This window comes from Miniopterus schreibersii (assembly GCF_964146895.1).
Source record: "Miniopterus schreibersii genome assembly, chromosome: 5".
NCBI classification, from domain to species: domain Eukaryota; kingdom Metazoa; phylum Chordata; class Mammalia; order Chiroptera; family Miniopteridae; genus Miniopterus; species Miniopterus schreibersii.
This window is the reverse complement of record NC_138106.1, coordinates 54621076-54634656: the sequence shown is the minus strand read 5'-3', so window position 1 is coordinate 54634656 and position 13581 is coordinate 54621076. Positions and strand designations below refer to the sequence as shown.

Sequence of the window (13581 nt, the reverse complement as noted above, 5' to 3'; positions counted from 1 at the left end):
CTCCGCATTTTAAAGATGGGGACCCTGGAGTTCTAGGGGGTTTAATCTTGCTTTCACCCACACAGGCAGTGGGCGAGGTGGAACCCTCACCTCTGCCTGGAATCACTGAACGCCTGGCCCTCCTAGCCTCCACCTCATCTTTCCGGACATGTTCCAGGCACAGAGTATATTGCAGGGCAATTGTGTAGTCAGTGAGTGACTTTCCTCAGAGATCAAAGCCTCACCTGTCATTATGCTCCACTGCAGTCCTATGCTTGCTCTGAGAATCGATCTGGGCCTCCCTGACCATGTTAAACCAGGCCCTGAAAATCTTCCTTTGAAGAAAATGTATACACAGTCTTTGTACTTCTTCCTCCAGGTCAGTCTGGTACTGGGGATGAGGAAAGGAACAGAAATAAGTCCAATAATGTCACAAAGAATCAGAGAGCAAGTCAACAGTACAAAAGAGAATTGAAACACACATAAGACAAAGGAGCAAAGGACACTGGAGGCATAAAGAGAAAACAGGGCAGCCAGGAAAATAGCCCCTGTACCGTATTAAGGAAATAACAGTGGAACCGGAGGGATAGAAACAGTTACAAGATTGAGGGGGTAGGTTTCTAATAAAATCCCTTGAGCAATTATGGGATAAGAAACGAGTATAAAATCAAAAGCTGAGCCCCAGCCGGTTTGGCTTAGGGGTTAGAGCAGACTGAAGGGTCCTGGGTTCAACTCCAGCCAAGGGCATGCACCTCGGTTGCAGACTCTATCCCCAGCCCTGGTTGGGGTGTGTTTGGGAGGCAACCGATTGATGTCTCTCACATCCATGTTTCTCTCTCTCGCCCTTTAACTCTCTGAAAAGCAGTGGACAAAATATCCTCGGGAGAGGATTAAAAACCACACACACAAAACCACCTATTACAATGAGACATTATAATTTATAGAGACGAACACTGTGAACAGAAACATGCTTAACATTTATACTAACAAAAAGCTGACTTGACATTTTCACATTCAGTTCAAAGCAATGAATTAGACTGACTCTTTTGTTCTTGAAAAACCATGATGACTGGACATTCTGGATTGCACCTAATTTTCTTACTCAGGATTGAGTAGAGACACGTATTTAAAGCTCCCTTCCCTGTGGCCTTACCCGCAGCCAGCTCCGGATGACTCTCCTAAGCAATGCCTGGGAATAACATTGATCAGCCTGGGCCGTCTTCCTAGCCAGGCTCTCCTGACTACACTGGAACCAGGTCAGCATGCACTTCCTCTGTAGGGCCAAAGAGTGATGTTCTTCGGCCACCTGGACCATTTTTAAATAAGAAGAGGAAATTATTTCTTATATCTTAAATCATTTAAGCAAACACACATTCCCTTGGCAAATGATGCTGCAAACCACATGGTGGCAGTTCCTAGAGAGAATAACCTCAAGGACATTCAGCCTACGTTTCCAAAGCTTTGACTACTGACTCTCTTATATGGGGTTTTATATTCATCTCACGCATAGCCTTTCAGTCCTGACTCCCTGAAGACCAGTGACTGGCTGGCTATCAGGAAAATGGAATAAACAGCCTCCAAGCCATTACTTCACTTGCACTGAGTTCTGAAGTGGGTGGCTGGCAACATTCTCAGTTTGTTCTGCTGGAGCTCAGACAGCAACTCCATAACAAACCCTCTTTTTGTATGTACTTAACCACTGTCTAATTGAGGAAATGCCAGCCCTTTCAATTAGTTTTGTAGAATGAGCTGTGCCCAGCACTGAAATTTAGACATTATCAATAAACCACAAAACCATCTGATAGAAAAATGACGTGATGAAGAACTTAATGTCTTACCAACTTAAAAGGCTCAAGCATCATTCTATCAAAATAAACATACAACTCAGAGTTACAGACTTTAAAAAGGAAGTGTCATACTTTTTCAAGAGCTAGGAGGAAAAAACCTTCCCTCTCTGTCCTCTCCAACTTCACATTTTCCTAAGCCTTGTCTAGCCACCCAGCACTGTGAATGTGACTGACCCAAGCGAATCTCTTGGCAGTCATACTGCTTGGTCAAAATGGCCATCACAGGAGGTCTCTGTGGCACCTGAGACCTCCCAGCCCGGCAGCCAAAAGGCTAGGGCAGCCAAGTTGCTTAGCCTCCTCCCCTCCCTTCTCTTCATTCTCTGGGAAAACAGAGAACCAGAAGGAAAAAGATTCTCAGACGGTTCCTTAAAATTCAGAAAATGGTTGTTGGAATAAATGGAATACAGCATGAGAAGGAAAAAATTCTGAGATGTTCTAAATTAAATTACAGAGGCTGGAAAGTGAGAGCAAGAGAACTGCTAGCCTGTTAATGACTGCTCACATTCCCTCTATGGCCTGTAGGAACTTCGGGTTAACTTCAGGTGGCTATTTCCACAGGTTATTTCACAGGCACCATCTAACTCCAGGAGCCTCAGCTTGTTTGCACATGGGCTTTCCAGACTGTTGCCCACAGCCAATCCACAGGAGCGAACATTCTTCATGTCGGTCACACTTTACTTTCTCCCACCCCTTTGCCTATAGCTAGTGACAACTCTTTCAGACTACCACTTTCTTCCCCCTCTCCGCACTTGATGTCCAAAAATGCTTGCAAAACTCTGGGACTGTGGACACTGTCTTTTCTACCCAGACATGTTCCTGGTGATTTAGAGTCTATGTCCCAAGACCTGTCTTCTTTTGGCTAGTATTTTGGACCAATAAATCCTTACTTAAAAAGAGAGTCCAGTCATGGAAGTTAATTTTGTTTGTTTAACAAGCACATGTGAGTTTGAGGGAATATGCTAAATACCTTTCTAAAGAAAGTGTTATAAACAAAGCAGGAATTGTGTAACTGGACGCTGCTTCTTTCTTAATTTTTTCTATTCCTTCCTAGAAGCCAACTCTGATGGGTGAAGAAGCTATCCCATCCTCTTACTGCCTTCCATAACTTTTCATTTTACTTTTTATTTTTTTACATTCAATTGGTGCTTGGCACCTACATGCACCTCTGATTCCTACACAGCACAACAGCATGCCCGAACTGGGCAGGAGTTTAGGAGGAGATGGTGCTGAGCTCCACTCTAGCTTTGTAACCAATGCACTGTGTGACGTGGAGCCGGTCAGTTCTCTTCTCTAGTGCTCAGTTCCCTATCTACAAAGTGAATGAGATGGATAGGATTATGAATGTTCTCAAATTCTATTATCTTGCTGTGACAGGCTGAAGAGTGGCCCCTCTGGGATGGCCTTGCCCTGATCCCTGGAACCTGTAAATAAGTGACCTTACATGGTAAAAGGGATTTTGCAAATGTGATTAAAATGAAGGATCTTAAAATGGGGAGATTATTCTGGACTGTATGGGAGAGTCCTAAATATAATCACAAGGGGCCTCATAAGAGGGAGACAGGAGGATCAGGAAGAGATTAGAGTGATTTGAGGAAGAGGCTCTGAGAAATGGAACACAGGTGGCTGTTAGAAGCTAAAAAAGGCAAGGAAACAGATCCTTGGAACTTCCAGAAGGAACTTGCCCTGCTCACAGTTTGACATCAGCCTAGTAAATCTGATTTTGGACTTCTGACCTCCAGAATTTTAGGATAATAAATTTGTGTTGTTTTAAGCCACTAATGTAGTAATTTGTTATAATAGCAGTAGGAAACAAATACACTTGCGTCAACTAGAGAAGTGATTCTCAAAATATGGTGTTCAGACCACTTACATCAAAATCCCCTGTGCTACTTTTTAAAAATGCACATTCCTTGATACCTGGCCCCCTTCTCCACCCCCTGCCCCAGCCAACAACCCAGACTTACTGAAAATACTTGAAGGTGGGACCAGGAATGTGCGTTTTTAAAAGTCTTCTACATGGTTTTATGAACAAGAAATTTTGGAAATGCTGTTTTCAAATATGTGATTCCTGTATTTTAATTGGGTTTCTCTATATTTAAAGCCTATAACTGTTATTTTGAGCTCAAACTCCTGTTCCTATTTTTACATTCTTTTGAATAAATTTTTAAAAATTTAATTTGATTATTCACTCATAGATTCTGTTTCCAAATTTCATACCTTTCTTGATTTTACTCAATCAAAAACAAGGACCAAAAAAGAAGAGCTAATCCTGTCTGACTTTCCTGTGTGTATTAACAATGAAGAAATAGATAAAAGCCAGATAAAACTAGGAGCACTAAACTGGATAGCAAACTATCTGATATGACCAATCTTTATGGTAATATAAGAAGCAAAATGCAATTCAAATTTTAGGTTTCATTTCCAGATTCATTCACTGAGAAGAGTGAGGAGTCGGTCTGCCCATCTCATTTCTAGGAAAAAGCCAAAGCCACATAGCAATGGGGGGTGGGGGGGGGGCACAGATGGTCCAGGCCTCCAAACAGGATGGATCCTCCCGCCCTCAGGCCTGACTACTACAAATGGGCACTCGCAGCTGTTCTGGAATGCTGTACTCGATAGTTCCAGAACCACTGGTAAGGAGACTGAGTACAAAAGGAATCAGGTACAGAGGAAAGATAGTGGGAAAGGCATGCAGGGAAGATAAAAAGGACAAGAAAGTGTGAAATTAGGAAGAGAACAAAGAGAGTGAAGGGTGACTAGACAGGCTGGGCAGGATAAAAAGCAGCCTATGTCAGGTCATGCTCACAGGTCACATTCACCTGCAGCATTACTCAATTCAGTGTATGATATGAAGGATTACTGTTCATCTTTAATCCTGTTTTTCACAACCAAAAAGACTAGTCTTATTTTTCAGTATTAACCTGGCCAAATGTATAAACAAGAGTGGTCACACTGGCACACATTACTGGGCTTATTATTAACTAGAATTCTAAAGGTAACACTTAATGCATTCTGAGCTTCATGATCCTTTAGTTGAATGATCTATACACTAGATAAATTTGAACTTCAATGGTACTTGATTTCATATGTCTTTGTGTGGCAGAGTGGACTGCTATTCCTTATAACAGGATTACATACCAATATTCTTTGCGTATGATTTCGTAGTGCCTCCCAATGGAGTAGATGAGCCTCTTTCACCCTTTAATGACTTCTAGTTTAGCCCTATGACTTGCTTTGGCCAAAAGAATGTTAGTAAACATGATATAAGCAGAGGTTTCATATGGGTTTACATAACAGGGTTTGGCCTTTGTACCTCAGACATTTGCCAGGTGAAAATCACGGCCTGAATAACTGCTGGAGCCAGAAAGAGAGGCTGTGGAGAGGTCTGACCCCAATCCACAACTGGTCCACAGACATGTGAGTGAGAAATAAATGCTTGAATTATATATATGCCACTGATATTTGGGGGCTGTTTGTTATGCAGCTTTACTGCAGGAGAAATCTTACTAACAGACCTTATGGTAATTATTTTTCTCTTTATTAAACACTGTTAATAGTGAGAGAGGCCTCTTTGTCTTACCTTGGAGGTCTATAATAACAATTTACTCTAGCTTATTTCAACCTATTCATTTACAGAAATCTTTCTCTATCTTGGAAGACCAAATCTAAACTCTTATCCAAAGCAAATATCTATTCATTCATTTATCTATCTGGCTTTTAAATCACCAAACACCACCCAAAACTTAATTTGGTGTTTATCCTATTTGAAAAGTCCATTTTCTAATTTTGAGGGGTAAGAGTGTGACACTATACCTGGATGTTTTGCTTGCTTTGCATTCTCAATCTCTTCCAAGGCTCTAGGCCTTTTTTCCTTAGCAACACCCTTTCATAATGATCTTTGGCTATTGCTTCCAGCTGCTGGTTCCTCTTAATTCTCTTCTGCTTCTCTAGTTCTTTCTGAAAAATATAAAGAAATAAAAATGCTGAGGAGGGATGAAGATGGCAACATAGGAGGCTCCTAAATTTCCTTCTTCCTTCAGATACACTGAATACACAGCAACACACAGAGCAATTCTCTTTGGAAGAAATCCATAAACTAGTTGAGTTTCTGGAATACGTTGAAACGGGTAGAAAAGGCTGAGACACATTCTCTCCATAAACTCATTGCTGGCACAGCACCATACAATAGGGAGGGAACTTCCAACTCCCAGCTTCTCCCTCAGAAGCAAAGGGTTTGGACTGCACATCTAGAACCCCAATTTTTAAAAACTATGTTTTCATTGACTTCAGAGAGAGAGAGAGAGAGAGAGAGAGAGAGAGACATTGATGGGCTGCCTCCTGCACCCTGACCGGAAATCAAACCCACAACCTGGGCATGTGCCTTGACTGAAATCGAACCACCAACCCTTAAATGCATGGGGCAATGCTCAACCAACTGAGTTACACTGGCCAGAGCTATAACCCCAATTTTTGGAACCTCAATCCAAGGGATGGGCTCCCCAAAACACCTAGCTCTGAAAAACAATGGAACTCATGTCCATGAGACGTACAAAACTATAGCAAAACTTGATGGATGACACCTCACTGTGGCTATTCTCCTACAGTTCAGCCCTGAGGGAGCAGGCAAAAATGCCCATCTCCTAATCCTTCCCTGAAAGGGGTTTGACTGCATATTTTACAAGCTGCTGCTTGAGGGTCTGGCTTCTAATTTAGCACGCATATAGGGCTGGCTATGATCCTCCCCTGAGCCTGAGGGAGCAGTGGGCACTTACCCCACCTTCCTTCTTCAGTTTTCTCCAACAATAAAATCAGGTTGCCAGCATCTCTAGAAGAAGTTTGTATACACATCTGGCACCCCAATTTTTGCGACTGCCATCTGAGAGACGGACCCCTGGATCACCTGGCTCTGATAGTCAATGGAGTGTACATTCACAGACCCACAGGACTACAGCAAATACAGAAGCAATTTTTAAACGAGTATAAGAGCACCACTCTCCTTCCCTCTCCCCTAAGACTACAAGTGGATTTTTCAGTAGAAAACCTGAACACCAAAGGGAGTGGAGTGATACATTCAAAGTGCTGGAAAAAAACCAACACTGCCAACCAGGAATGCTCTACCCAGCAAAGGTGTACTTCAGAATTGAAGGATAGAGTTTCCCAGACAAACAAAAGCTGAAAGAGTTCATCGCCATTAGACCAGCCTTATAAGAGATGCTAAAGGGATTTCTTCAAGTTGAAACAAAAGGATGCTAATTAGTAACATGAAAATATAAAACTCTTGGTAAAGGCAAATATATAGTTAAATTCAAAACACTCTAATATTGTAAATGGTAATGAGCGAATCACTTATAACTCTATCACTTATAACACTTATGACAAAGTGTTAAAAATAACTATAACTATAATAATTTGTTAGTAGATTAGCAATATAAAAAGATGTATATTATGACATCAAATACATAAACTGGAGAGGCAGGAATGTAAAAATAGAGCTTTTGTATGCATTCAAAGTTATCAGTTTAAAATAGACTGTCATAGCTACAAGACATTTTATGTAAGCCTCATGGTAATCACAAAATATAAACCTATAGCAGATACCCACAAAAAAAGAGAGAAAGGAATCAAAGTATAACCACTAAATGAATAATCAAATCAAAGGAAGAAAGGGAAGAACAAAGAACTACAAAACAGCAAGAAAACAGTTAACAAAATGATACCTATCAATAATTACTTAAATGTAAATTTTCCAATCAAAAACATAGAATGGCTGAATGTTTAAAAAACAAGACCCAACTGTATGCTGCCTATGAGAGCATACTTCAGCTTTAAGGACACACACAGACTGAAACTGAAGGGATGGAAAAAGATATTCCATGCAAATGGAAACTAAGAGAGAGAGGGGTAGCTATACTTATATCTGACAAAATAGACATTAAGCCAAAAACTTAACAAGAGACAAAGAAGGTTATTATACCATGATAAAGGGGTCAACTCATCAAGAGGCTATAACAATTGTAAATATTTATGCACTCAACATAGAGCACCTAAATATAGAAAGCAAATACCGAGATACTGAATGGAGAAATAGACAACAATACATTAACAGCAGGGAACTTCGATAACACACTTTAACCAACAGATAGATTATCCAGACAGAAAAATCAATAGGAAACATTGGACTTAAACTACATGTTAAACCAGATGAACCTAACAGACATATATAGAACATTACAGCAGAATACACATTTTCTCAAGTGCACATGAAACATTCTCCAGGATAGATCATATATTAGGCCACAAAACAAGGCACGATCAATTTAAGAAGATTAAAATCATACCAAGCATCTTTTCTGACCAATCTCCCAAGTTGATTTCATTCATTTCCACAGCATCAAAAGCATTGACATGTTTTTGACTCCCAGAGTCCTTACTGCAATTTTGATGCCCAGGCTTATATATTTACCTGCCTGTCTGACATATTTATCTGGATGTCTAATAGGCATCTCACATTTAACATGCCCCTAAGTGGATCTTGCAGAGGCCTCCTCAGCATCCAGCAGCTCAAATATCCTCCTCAGAGAGGCCTTTCCCATCTTGCTTCCCCCATTATACCTTTCCCTCCCTACTTCTTCAGCTGTTATGTGTTACCTGTTTCCCCCAGCTAGCACGTATGTTTTTGAGGGCAGAGCTCTTGTTTGTTTTCTCCACTGCTCTATTTTAATACCTAGAACAATGCCTAGCACATAGTAGATGCTCTAAAGATACTTGTTAAATGAACAAACATGCTTGTTAAGCAATTATGTAAGACTTCAAATCTTACCTGGTCTTCTCTGATAAATTTATCTTTTCAACCACAAACTTCATTAACTGTCTATCAATCAAAAGCATATTTATACAGCCATAAAAGTCATTGCCTGATAAGTATTACTAGAATGTAAGCTTTTAACAAAAATGAGCAATGAGATGTTAAGAGTTTAGATTTTTATTAAAAGGTCATTGTGTGAGACCTGTGAGTGGCCATGTTACTGTTGCACCTGACACTAAAGGACACTAAGTCACCACTTGGACCATCACTGACCATGCTGTCCCAGGTGGCACTTCCTGCCATCACTACAGTGGATCCCTCTCTGAAGAATGAAGAACATCTAGGTCAGGGGAATTGCAGGTAACAAGGATCTTTCAGAGAAAATAGCCAAGTCTTGATCCTGAACCACTTTTTCATGACTATGGAGGAGGAAGACAAATAAGTCATGAGCTTTTTCCTGAGAAATTCTTCCAGTTCCTTTATTCTAAAACTGCTATCATATTACTTATTTTGTGTTTTCTATCCAAAGAAATATACCTGAGTGCCTTAGAGACCTTCTCTACCCTATCAACAGTAGGGTTGCTTATCTGTGTAATTAGAAAATATGGTACCATTGTTGAACAATTTGCTGATAAACTTGAGCAAAAAAGTGTCCAACTAAAGGTGAAGTAGGCTTCCATCAAACACATCCAGGATGCGACTGAGAAGTCACAGCAGGCACCGGTTCAGAAATGTCATTATCTTTTTGATGTCCAGAGGAATAACACTGCCATGGCCTTGGAAGTTGTTTACTGTGAATGGCTCTATAAAGTATACAAGGAGGTAAAGAATCACCTGTGCAGAATATGACATGTCAAAGGAATAAGATCAGATACGATAAACTGGGTGGAGAAACACACTGTGTAGAGCATCTATGCCAGAAGCAAAAGGAGACAAATGCTAAGTGCATTTTAGATCTAAAGCTACTCTCAAAGAAAGCTCAAACACAGCCAGTCTGTAAATGCATCATCTCAGCTGAAACAGCTACAAATAGTTGATTTATTAAATAGAAACTAGTCTATGTGACATCTTTTTGTCTATTGCTGGGGACTGAAACTACATTTTACCTTTCCTAAAATAGAAAGATTTTGGTTTGGTATAGTGAGAGAAATAAAATAACCCCTATTGGTCAATAATTCATTTCTCATCCTTCTTGCTCTACCTAAGCTATAATCTTCCAGCAAGAGAATGCTGGACAGAGAGCAAATTAGTGACTTTTTATGAACCAATCAGAGAATTTAAGCCATTGCAAATCTGGAGAGACAGGCACCTTTAGGAAGACACAGGACTCAAACCTTTGCTTATCTGAGGGAGAAACCACCATATACCATATGAGCCAGTAAGACGATTAAACTAGAAATTTTGGTGAATTGCTGTAGGCCAAGGATAGGCCAGCATGAGGAAGGTGAATCTCCTGGGGGTCACAGTTATAGGGAGGTTCCTCCCTTTTTGCAGGCCTTTGTTCTAGGAACTCCACCAGGCTCTCAAAGAGAGGATCAAGGAGAGCCCAGATAAGTTCCCACCATAGTGGCTGACACACAGAAAAATCAACCACTGCAAAATCTACCCAGACCATTTTCACTTAGGAAACAAAAGGCTTCATCTGCAAGTGGCACCACCTGAGGGCACTAGTGGGATACCACTGCAGCTGGGGGAATGGGACTCTGTCTAGACCACAACCCCTACCTCATCAAAGTGGAGGAGGAACCTCATAACAGGAAGGGCTTTCAGGTCATAGACTGTACAGTGGATACTTAAAGAAGGTAATAGAAGGGTAGGGAAAAGCTCTACTCCTAAAGTAGGAGCAGAAATTCTCCTGAATGCCCAATATTGTGCACTCCAAAGAGTGAGACTTACTCAGAACATTAGAGAATGCTACCCCTATCTACACACCCTACCAGCATGCTAACAAACCTTCAGTAATACAATGGAGTACAGCTGAAAGAGCTGCTAAGAGATAGCTTGTCTCTGGGGAATAGTACGAAGAGAAGACCAAAAGAGGATACAAAACAAAGTCACTAGAGGAAACTGAAGTCTTCGGTGCCCATAGTAACAACAAACCTCAACAATGGTAATCAATTAACACACTTCAAACATAGCCCAACTCCTGGCTAGATTAACATACATCTCCACACTAAAGGCCTGTTTATCTCAGTTTCTATTGTATTGTACATGTTTGGTTTGTAAGTATATAAATATTTTGGTATGTTAAATATATATATATATATATATATATATACACACACACACACACACATACACAACATACCAAAAGACAAAAAATAAAGCCAGAAAAGACAAAGTAATCATCACAAGAAGACTCAGATATGACAGAGATGTTGGAAATATCAGAAAGTTTTAAATAATTTATGATAACAATAAAGGCTCTAATGGAAAAGGTAGTCATCATTCAAGATCAGATAGGTAATTTTAGCAGAGACATGGAAACATATAATAGTGAAATGAAAACACCAGAAGTTAAAAACAGGGTAACAGAAATGAAGAGAGAAATGAACCAGATAACCTGAAGTTAGGGCAATAAAATTATACAAACTGAAAGGCAAAGAGGAAAAAGACCAAAAAACACAACAGAGCGTCCAAGAGCAGAGTGACAATACCAAGCAATGTAACACAAGCATAATTGGAATCTCAGGAGGAGAAGAAAAGGAATGGGGTAGGTGAAATATTTGAAGAAACAATGAGTAAACATATTTTAAAATAACTGACCACATATCTAAGAAACTTAGAGACCACCAAGTAGGGAAAAACAAACCAACCACACCTAGACATATCATATTCAAACTGCTGAAAGCCAAAGACAGAAAAATTCTTCAAGACAGCGGGGGGGGGGGGGGGGGGGGCGGGAACACTCGACCCACCTTGCCTATTGTTATGGAGTGAATGTTTGTGTTCCACCCAGATTGATATATTGAAGCCCAACCCCTCCCAGTGTGGTTGTATTTGACCATGGGGCCTCTAAGGAAGTCATTAAGGTAAAATGAGGTCCTAATATCACAAAAGAAAGTAATTAAGGTAAAATTAGGGCCCAATACCACAGAATACCCACTCTGTGGTATTCTGTTATGTCAGCCTGAACAAACTGACACCTGCAAAGATCAAAGCTAAAAATTAAAGCAAACTTCTTGGTTTTCTTGTCAGAAACCAGGCAAGCAAGAAGACAATGAAATAACATCTTTAAAGTGTTGAAAGAAAAAACTGTCAACCCAGAATTCTATATCCAGCAAAAACACTCTTTAAAAATGAAGGAGAAATAAAGATGCTCTCAGCTGAACAAAAACAAAAGGGAATTCACTACCAACAGACTTACCCTACAAGAAATGTTAAAGGAAGTTCTTCAGGCAGAAGAAAGATGATATAGATTAAAATCTTAGATCTACACAAAGAAATAGAGAGCATCAGAAATGGAAGAAATGAAGAAATAAATATAATCTTTGGCTTATTTTTAATTAACTAAAATATAACTATTTAAAGCAATAAAACTAACAAGGCATTGTGTGTATATATGTAAAATACATGAAATATATGACAATAATGGTGAGAGACTGCAAGGCAAGGATGTCTTCTCTCACTACTCTTACTCAACCTTGCACTGCAATACCTAGCTAGTGCAATATGGCAAGAAAAAGAAAAGTCATACAGATTGGATAGGGGGAAATAAAACTGTCTTTATTAGCAGACAACATGGTTGCCTATGTAGAAATTCCAAAGAATACATGAAAACCTCCTAGAAATAATAATTGAGGTTTAGCAAGGTTGCAGGATACAAGATCAACATAGAAAAATAAATTGTGTTTCTACATACTAGTAATGAATAAATACAATCTGAAATTTAAAAAAGACATCATTTACAATAGTACCACAAAAAGAAGTATTTAGGTATAAATCTAACAAAATATGTATAAGATCTGTGGAAAGCTATAAAAACACTCATGAAATAAATCAAAGATCTAAGTAAATGGACATGTTCATAAAGATTCAATGTTGTTAAGATATCTATTCTTCCAATTTGATCTATAATTCAATATGATCACAAACAAAATTTTAGCAAGAGTATTTGTACATATTAACAAGATTAGTCTAAAATTTATATAGACTGGCAAAAGAACTAGAATAGCCAAAACACTGAAAAAGAATAAAGTGGGAGCTCTAGCCGGTTCTGTTCAGTAGTTAGAGCCTGTGGACTGAAGGGTCCTGGGTTCGATTCCAGCCAAGGGCAGGTACTTTGGTTGCAGGCTCCATCCCCAGTCCTGGTCGGGGGGGGGGGGGGGGTGGAGCGTGTGGGAGGCAACCAATTGATGTGTCTCTCTCATATCGATGTTTTTCTCTCTCTCTCTTTGTCTCTTTCTCTCTCTCCATTCCACTCTCTCTGAAAAGCAATGGAAAAAATATCCTTGGGTGAGAATTTAACAAAAAAGAAAGAAAGAAAAGAATAAAATGGGAGAATTCACATTTTCTATAGTCAAGATTTATTGTAAAGCTACAGTAATCAAAGATAATGTGGTACTATTGAAGGCATATACATAAAGATCAATAGAACAGAACAGAGAGCCTAGAAATAGACCCACACAAATACAGTCAACTGATTTTTGACAAAGGTATAAAGGTAATTCGAAACAACTTAATCTTAGGAACCGCTAAAATTACATGGAACATATGTTGGGAAATGCTACTTTAGAATGCCTCATGTCCTTTTTAAGGGAGGTAACTGGGCTGTTTCTAGAGATTTCTTAGGCTGACTTAGCAAAGGATGAATTACAGTGAATGCTTTTTGCTCCATGGACAAGATGACACATTCTGTGGACATTGTCAGCCTCTTTCCCCAGCCACTCCTACCATTACCCAATGGGCTCATAAACAAAGTGGCTATGGTGGCAGGAATGAAAGTTATAC

At 39.6% G+C, this 13581-nt stretch overlaps 1 protein-coding gene across 4 annotated transcripts in view; it reads right to left on the bottom strand.

Moving 5' to 3' along the window:
* The window catches only part of CCDC191 (coiled-coil domain containing 191), a 67498-nt gene that overhangs the window by 7521 nt on the left and 46396 nt on the right, over window positions 1-13581 (bottom strand). For 3 of the 4 annotated variants that reach the window (XM_081138734.1, XM_081138735.1, XM_081138736.1), the window contains exons 14-16: window positions 5640-5783; window positions 1133-1285; window positions 225-370 (exon numbers count right to left, since the gene is read on the bottom strand). In XM_081138734.1, the coding sequence (XP_080994860.1) occupies window positions 225-370; window positions 1133-1285; window positions 5640-5783 (443 nt within the window). The remainder of the gene's footprint in view (window positions 1-224; window positions 371-1132; window positions 1286-5639; window positions 5784-13581) is intronic. The other variant, XM_081138737.1, reaches the window with a different exon arrangement.